The sequence below is a fragment of the Hevea brasiliensis genome, chromosome 13 (assembly GCF_030052815.1).
Source record: "Hevea brasiliensis isolate MT/VB/25A 57/8 chromosome 13, ASM3005281v1, whole genome shotgun sequence".
Taxonomy (NCBI): domain Eukaryota; kingdom Viridiplantae; phylum Streptophyta; class Magnoliopsida; order Malpighiales; family Euphorbiaceae; genus Hevea; species Hevea brasiliensis.
The window spans coordinates 11,740,209-11,748,957 of record NC_079505.1 but is presented as its reverse complement, the minus strand read 5'-3'; the positions used below and the strand labels follow the sequence as shown (position 1 = coordinate 11,748,957).

At 29.6% G+C, this 8,749-nt stretch overlaps 2 protein-coding genes across 3 annotated transcripts; both read left to right on the top strand.

Moving 5' to 3' along the window:
* Positions 1-2,569: 2,569 nt before the first annotated feature.
* LOC110652923 (receptor like protein 21-like) lies at positions 2,570-5,536 on the top strand. Of its 2 annotated transcripts, none has more exons than XM_058131800.1 (7): positions 2,570-3,077; positions 3,359-3,517; positions 3,637-3,777; positions 3,905-4,036; positions 4,155-4,301; positions 4,844-4,990; positions 5,135-5,536. In XM_058131800.1, exons 1-7 carry the CDS (start codon positions 2,720-2,722, stop codon positions 5,311-5,313), a joined length of 1,263 nt encoding a protein of 420 aa, XP_057987783.1. In that variant the 5' UTR covers positions 2,570-2,719; the 3' UTR covers positions 5,314-5,536. The 2 variants fall into 2 exon arrangements, with proteins under 2 accessions (XP_057987783.1, XP_057987782.1); XM_058131799.1 differs by having other exon boundaries at positions 2,572-3,077; positions 3,896-4,036.
* A 364-nt stretch (positions 5,537-5,900) lies between these two features.
* LOC131171819 (cuscuta receptor 1-like) lies at positions 5,901-8,264 on the top strand (the record flags this gene model as incomplete). Its single annotated transcript, XM_058131798.1, has 1 exon — positions 5,901-8,264. A coding segment is annotated over one exon (2,049 nt), but the record flags the coding sequence as incomplete, so codon positions are not given.
* Positions 8,265-8,749: the final 485 nt, after the last annotated feature.

Genomic DNA, 8,749 nt, shown 5'->3' with positions numbered 1-8,749 from the left:
CAAAGACTTGCCAATCTTCCTATGCTATTTTACTCAAAAGCCCCTATAATAGTCAACAAATGCACTTTATCCGTTGATTATAAAGTGACCCATCATGATCAATGATTAGAACTATACCATTGTGCATACAATGGTTGCACTCAATAATTTTCTCCATTTTAAACGTGTGATGAGAGGTGGAACATTTGTCTTTTTATTTTGCCGTATTAAAAAGGCTACAAAAAGTGTTGTGGATTAGAGTAAATAAATTCCAAAGACTTGCCAATCTTCTTATGCTATTTTACTCAAAAGATCATATAAAGGAGAAGAAGGGAAGAGAGTGGGAAAGAGAGAGGAGACTTGACTTGGTGAAATAAAATTATTTCAATAGAATAATATGGCCCAGTTTTCAGAATAATTATCTAGTGTAATTGTTATATGTATAATAATTACATTTTTACTGTTGATTATATAATGTGATTATCATGATCAATATTAATAATAATAACAATTTATCTTATTTAAAACATAATTAAAAAATAAATTAAAAAATAAAAATTATAAATTATTCATAAATAGTGTAGATATTATGCTAGTTTTAACATATGACGGGTGGTACAACAGTTGATGAAAAGCTGGTGGTCGTTGCACCTTCGGTTTCTTTTTATCATTATGATAATATTTTTAGCTAATAAAAAGAAAAAAAAAAGAAAAAGAAAAAGTGGTTGATGAAAGATATATCTTATAAAAAAAATCTAAAATTAAAAAAAAAAAAAACTTAAAATTTTTAGAGTATTCATGATTATAGTCAAAATTTTATTTTGTATGTATCATAGCTGAATCATAATTAGCTATCACAGTTGTAATTAAAGTATTAAATTGGATTTAAAAAAGTTAACGATAAATTATAATATAGTCTATAAAGTTTTATTTAATTAATAAAATAGTCTTTAAAATTTTATTTAATTAACAAAATAGTCTTTTAATTTAAATTGTATATTTAGTTTTTTTTTTTATATAAAATATATTTTATATTCATTTTTAGTTGAAACTTTATACTAAAAATTTATTTTTATTAATTAAAATATATTTTAATATAACAAACTATTCAAATATTATATATTAATAAAGTAATCACAAAATAATCATATTTGGAATAGAAGAAAATAACCATTACGTTTGGATGACAGGAAAGAAAAATAATTGGAGAAGGATAAAAGAATACAACAATTAAATGGAATATATATATATATATATATATATATATATATATATATATATATATATATATATATATATATATATATATATTTGGATATAGAAAGAAAATATTGATAGGAGAGTTATCCAAGAAAGTGAGGCAAATGTAGGGAAGTGAAAAGAGAAGGTCAAAATCAAAAAATTAAGTTGAAATAATAGAATTGATTCAGTTCAATTCCTTTCATTACCACGGCATGTTTCAATTTTTATATTTTTTTCATTTCAATTAATTGGTTATTTTTGTTTGATTCTGAATTGAACCAATTGATTTCAAACTCACAAGCGAGTGCACAACCATCGAGCTATTAGCCCAATGGTTCAATCCTATTATCTTATCTTAGATTCATAATCAAAATGGCATCATTTTCAATGAACAAGAAGTCATTTATTCTGCCGTATAAAGAAGGCAAGAAAAAGTGTATGTATTAGATTCACACTTCCACTAGAGACTTGACTTAGAAAAAGCAAATTAATTCCTTTATTTTGCCGTAAAAAAAAGGCAAGAAAAATTGTTTCTAGGCAGGCCACACAAGACTTGACTCTATTAAAGCAAGCAGTTCAAGACATGATGAGTGGTGCAACATTTGCCAAGTAGTTGATCAAGCTAGGAAGCTCAACTCAAATTATTATACAACCTGGGTCTATAAAAAGCTTAAAGTGTTAGGATGTTGCATTCATTAATTAATTCAAGATAAATAGTTAATATTATAAAAAATAATAAAAATAAAAATAAACAAGACATTTGTCAAAATTAAATAATTTTAAAAAGTTTTGGCGAGTGAAAATATGTTCAACAAGTATCAAATGCATAAAAATTTATTTAATATGGCTTTTAAAATATTATTTGGAACAACAATTCATTATATATATATATATATATATATATATATATATATATATATATATATATTGGTTTGAAATTAATTAAATTCAATATATTTTAATTATACAATTCTAAAATAATTAAACCATTTTTTTAACAGCATTAAAATAATATTTTCTAAAAATACATTTTTAACCTTTCCATTATAATATCAAACCTCAAACACGGTTTCAATTAAAATAATTGTAGATTTTGAAAAAATATATTATATTAAATCAAATTTGATTCATTATAATTGCGTGACTGTTGATTTACATGAAATATGCGTGACGTTGGTGATAATTTTTTTTTCCACATTTGTCTTTTTATTTTTGCCGTATAAAAAAGGCCAGAAAAAGCGTTGTGGATAAAAGCAAATAAATTCCAGAGATTTGCCAATCTTCTTATGCTATTTTACTCAAAAGCCCATATAAAGGAGAAGAAGGGAGGAGACTTGACTGGGTGAAAAAAGAAAAGAAAAACTAGTGGATGAAGCAAGGAAGCTCAACTGAAATTATTACACAACATGGGTCTATAAAAGCCCAAAGGTGCTAGGCTGTTGCTTCATTGCGTAATTGAAGAGAAATAATTGTTTATATTTCGCATACAAGTACTGAAATGAGGCTAATTAAGCAGCTGTTGGTTGCTTTGGTAATAGCTTCATTATTAGAGGGATGGTGGAGCTGTGATGGTTGTTTGGAGAATGAGAGAAATGCTCTTTTGCAACTCAAGGCTTCTTTCAATTATCCTGAACGCATGTCACTCTCTTCTTGGGGATTATACACCGATGACTGTTGTAAATGGGAAAATATTCACTGCAGCTCCACCACTGGACGAGTTTCCAAACTCAGTATTCGGGGCGATATTTGGTACTTTACAGAATGGTGCTTCAATGCCTCTTCGTTTCTTCCTTTTCAAGAATTGACGAGTCTTAGCTTACGATGCTATTATATTATTGATTGTGTTGAGAATGAAGGTAGAATATTAATTTGTCTCGCATTATCGTATAATTATGCAATAACTAATACACCTTTTGTTTCATAATATTTTAAGTTTTTTTTTTCTAATATTTGTTAAAAGCTGCTAATGACACTTTAATTTTAGTTATTGTTAAGAAAACAAAAAGTAGTTTGAAACTATTATTTAGATATTTTCATAGTTTTATGATTGAAAGATAATTAAGTTTTTTTTTTTTAACAACTCGAAGACAATAAATAATAAATAAATCTAACTCGGCACCTACCTCTTATGATGCAGGTTTTCAAAGATTAGAAAAGCTCAGCAAGTTGGAGTTTCTTGATTTAGAAAGTAACGTGTTCATTAACAAGAGCATTGTATCATCTATTGGCCATCTTTCATCTTTAAAATCATTAAATTTGTCCTACACTGGATTGGAAAGTGTAACTGATATTCAAGGTTAGCTCAACTTAAAATGTTTCCTTGTTCTGCTTTTTGAGGATTTTCCATTTATTTATGTACTTATTTTTCAATTTTCAAGCACAAACTTGACTAACACTCTTTTATGACTTTTGAAGGACTATCAAGTCTTCAAAATTTGGAGTTTCTTGATTTGTCATCCAACGACTTCAACAATAGCATCATACCATTTTTACACATCTTTCCATCTTTAAAATCATTAAATTTAGATCGCAATAGATTGGAAAGTGGCATTCAAGGTTAGCTCTAATTGTGATATTTTTTTATTATAATTGATCAGGATTTTCCTTTTACTTATTTATTTATTTTCAATTTTCAAGTAGAACTTTGACTGATACTCTTTTATGACTTGTGAAGAAATATCAGGATTTGAAAATTTGGAGTTTCTTGATTTGTCATTCAACAACTTCGGTGATAGCATCATACCATTTTTACGCATCTTTCCATCTTTAAAATCATTAAAATTAGCCGGCAATAGATTGGAAAGTGGTATTCAAGGTTAGCTCTAATTGTGATATCTTTTTATTATAATTGATCAGGATTTTCCTTTTACTTATTTATTTATTTTCAATTTTCAAGTAAAACTTTAACCGATACTCTTTTATGACTTGTGAAGGACTATCAGGACTCGAAAATTTGGAGTTTCTTGATTTGTCATCCAACAACTTCAACAAGAGCATCATACCACTTCTAAGTGTATTTTCATCTTTAAAATCTTTAACATTGATCGACAACAGATTGGAAAATATAACTAATTTTCAAGGTTAGCTCAAATTGTGATATTTTTATATTATAATTTTTCAAGGTCTCCTTTTATTTATTTTTCAATCTTATTGAAGCACAAATTTTAACCATTTTTTTTTTTTATTTTGCTTGTGGAGGACTATAGAGACTTGAAAATTTGCAGATTCTTGAGTTATTCACTTGTGAAAAATTAAGGTAATTTGCAAAAAGAACTTTTTAAGAAAATTGAAAAATAATTTAATTAAACCTTTGAAGAGATAAATTTTAAGTTTTCCGTCATAATAAAATTACTCTTTTTCAACCGTTAAAAATAATGACCTTCTTTTTTTTTTTTTTATAAACAAAGCTATACTCTAACTTTCTATGACTAAAATTGAATAATTATTTAAGAAAATATTTATTTTACAATAATAAAAATTTAATATTATAAAATAAATAAATAATATATATTAAAAAATTTAAAAGTATAATATATATATACACACACACACACTTTTTTTAAGAAAAAAGAAAATTACATGTAAAGTCACTAACTAGAACTGCTTTGGTGCACAATTGAAGGACTATCAAAACTTAGCAATTTGGAATTTCTTGATTTAAGTCTTAATGACTTCGGCAATAGTACCCTATCATCCATTGGTGATCTTTCATCTTTAAAAGAATTACATCTGGATGAATGTGGATTGAGAGGAACATTCGATATTCAAAGTGAGTTTCACTTTCTCTTTTTCTTTCTATTTATTTATTTATAAAATATTATTTCTAGTTCTCTTACAAACTCAATAAAATTCCGCAATTATTAGATGAACATGCTAATTATATAGGATTTGTTTTACTTCTTCTTATATCTAGAATTGGATGCTTTGGGCAACTTAAAGGTACTGAGCCTACGAAGAAATCGAATTACCAAAGTTGTGGACTCAAGAGGTATGCCAGTTAAAACAAAGTTTGATACATGCATTAATAGTTGGGTGGTCCTGGTTGTTGTTTTTTATTGTATTTTCAATATAGATTCCAATTCCATAAATTAAATATTACATATTTTCTCTATTATATCACAAAACATAATTGTATTCACTAGTGAAGCAATTTGTTACAAGTAACTGTGTGTGCATATAGACTAGCCTTAAGCCCTGTAGGCTAATATGAACAATAAAATACAACCCTCCTTTGCTAAGATGTCCAAAGTATAATATATATATATATACACACACACACACACTTTTTTTAAGAAAAAAGAAAATTACATGTAAAGTCACTTGAATATTTGACAAATTGATATCAATTTTAAAGATATTTTTTTTATGTTAATAATTATATTGATGCAGTAGTATGCAATAAATAAAATAATTTTTAAAATTTTTATATTATTTGCAGACTTAAGACATTTTAATAAAGTTTAGTATATCATTTTATAAAAAAAAAAATAAATAAAAAATAAACATAGTCCCTTACTAGTCTTTCAAAAATTTCAAATTACTTGTTTATACATTTCTAAAAATGAAAATATATTTGAAAGTAAAACTTAGAATGTCTTTTTTACCATAATTAACCCTCACAAATTGATATTTGATAGACACATTTTAGATTTGTACTAACACTTTTCACATAAATAATTTTAGGTTTATGCGAGTTAAAACATCTTCAAAGGCTATATATGAGCAACAATGATCTCAGTGGCACTTTACCTTTATGTCTAGCAAATTTAACATCCCTTCAACTGTTAGATCTATCTTCCAATCACTTCATCGGAAATATCTCCTTGTCTCCCCTGGGTAACCTCACATCCATGCACACATTAGATCTTTCATGGAACCTGCTCCAAATCCCAATCTCTCTTCTGCCATTTTTCAACCTTTCAAAGCTCAAGCACTTGGATTGTTATGAGAATGAAATATATGCAGATATAGATGTGCCTACTCTGACACCAAAATTTCAACTACGGACCCTAGATTTGTCAGGTCAAGGAGATGGCGGAGTGTTTCCCAAGTTCTTCTACTATCAGCATAAATTAGAATATGTTGATATGTCAAATATTAAAATGAAGGGAGAGTTTCCACATTGGTTGATCAGGAACAACACAAAATTATACACACTTTACTTGCACAACTCTTCTCTTTCGGGGCCTCTCCAATTGCCAATTCATTCCCATGTGTATTTTTCAGACTTAGACATCTCTGACAACTACTTCAATGGCTCTATTCCAACAGAAATTGGAGTATGTTTTCCAAGTTTAAATTTTCTAAACTTGTCTGGAAATGGTCTCACTGGTGGCATTCCTTCATCATTTGGCAAAATGAGTCAACTGACAGAATTAGACTTGTCCAACAATCGACTATCAGGCATAATACCCCAAGACTTGATTGTTGGATGCAATTCATTGGGTCATCTCATTCTTTCAAACAACAATTTGCAAGGCCAGATATTCCCAAAGCAGGCTACTTGCAAAGAATTGATTCGATTATTGTTGGATGGCAATCAATTCACTGGAAGTATCCCATATAGCATAAGTAATTGCACAATGTTGAAAATGTTGGACGTGAGTTATAATCGTCTCTTTGGTAGCATCCCTGGTTGGATAGGGAATATAACTTCTCTTAATATCTTGGATCTGTCAGAGAACAGTTTCTTTGGAAACCTGCCATCTAGCTTTGTCCCTCCATGGATCAGTGAAGTTTATCTATCAAAAAATAGGCTACAAGGACCGTTGACGAATGCATTTTATGGTTGTTCTGAATTAAAAATATTGGATCTTAGTCACAACGATTTCACTAAAAGGATTCCAGAATGGATTGGCAATTTTTCAACATTGACCTATCTTCTTTTGGGTTATAATAGACTTGAAGGTGAAATACCAATTCAGTTGTGCCACTTGTTCAAATTAAGATTGGTTGATTTTTCTAATAATAATCTTTCTGGTCCTGTTCCCCCTTGCATAAGCCTTCGTAGGTATTCTGGTGACGGAATTAGGTACTTGCGTCCTCCTATAGGTTCTATGACTCAACCTTTGGAGGTTACAACAAAGAATGCATTGCGTTATTTCCAAGGAAGCATTCTCAGGCTCATGTCAGGACTCGATCTGTCCTGCAACAATTTGACAGGTGAAATTCCTGTTGAAATAGGAAATCTTGACAAAATCCAGCTGTTAAACCTGTCCCATAACAAGTTGACGGGATTGATTCCACAATCATTTTCAAACCTAACGCAAATTGAGAGCTTGGATCTTTCCTATAACAACTTGAATGGCAAAATCCCTCAACTCACTCAACTAAATTTTCTAGCAGTCTTCAGTGTAGCGCACAACAATTTATCTGGCAGGACACCTGAGATGGTTGCGCAATTTGCGACATTCGAGAATAGTAGCTATGAGGGAAACCCTTTCCTTTGTGGACCTCCACTGTCTAAAAGTTGCTTTTCTTCATCAATAATGCCAAGATTTTCGGAGGAGGATAAAAAATATCATAAAAAGGATGGTGGCTTTGTGGACATTGATGCTTTCCATGTGAGTTTTCTGATTTCTTATGCCATAGTGTTGTTGACCATAGCAGCCGTTTTGTACATAAATCCACATTGGCGAAGAGCATGGTTCTATATGATAGAGTTGAGCCTCACCAACTTCTACTATTTTCTGGTGGACAATATTCCTTTTGTGTTTAGATGCTATTGAAGCCTGGGTCTGCTATGTACTTTAGAAACCATGGGTCTGCTATGAGTCAGCTGAGTTTGTGTTGTAGTTGTGTAAGCTGGGAAGGTTGCAGAATAATGAGCTGAAGCTGATTGCAGATCATCATTTATTACTTGTTTCTGTCAGTCAGTTAGATGAGCTATAAACATAGCTTGTTGACTTTGCAACTTCCTATGTACTCTGGTGTGCTGTTCATTTCTTGAATGAGAAGTAGTCACTCTGCAAGCCTGCTCAAGATTTATAGTACTGTAAGTTTGAATATTTGTCTAAAAATGAAATTAAGATAAATTACATTTAGCATTTTTTTTTAAACTCATTCTGCAATATTCAAACTTTAATTCTTAATTATTTGATGATAAAATGAAATTTGATCATGAAAATAAAATAAATGTTTGCTTGTGGAAGTTTTTGAATGGTTGGGTGTATGAGATGAGGCCATACACCCAGCTATAAATAATAATTTGCTTGAAATTAATTCTCATGTCGCAGGAAAATTCCTTGTAGTAAATCAAAATTTGAATAGCTCTGTATTTTCTATAATCTCAAATTTTCGATCTTTGCACAATTTAAATATAAAACATTGTGTTAAAAATTTAAATTTTTATTATTGGAGCGTTGGCGTTTGAGCCCTCAATCTATCATAGCCTGAATATTCCTACAAAGGCTTCCATGGCCTTTTCTTGTCCAGCCTTAATTTCCTCTTTATTCGCCTCAGCACCATCAATAGTGTAACTCTTGCTGCTGCGCTTGAAGATGGATCCTCCATCAGGCAGCTTTCAACC

Bases quoted from the DNA above. Each gene is read 5' to 3' on its own strand.
- LOC110652923 (XM_058131799.1), top strand. From the start codon at position 2,720: ATGAGGCTAATTAAGCAGCTGTTGGTTGCTTTGGTAATAGCTTCATTA. The intron at 4,302-4,843 runs GTTAGCTCAAAT...GCACAATTGAAG, and splicing joins AAATATAACTAATTTTCAAG to GACTATCAAAACTTAGCAAT. The intron at 4,991-5,134 runs GTGAGTTTCACT...TCTTATATCTAG, and splicing joins AGGAACATTCGATATTCAAA to AATTGGATGCTTTGGGCAAC.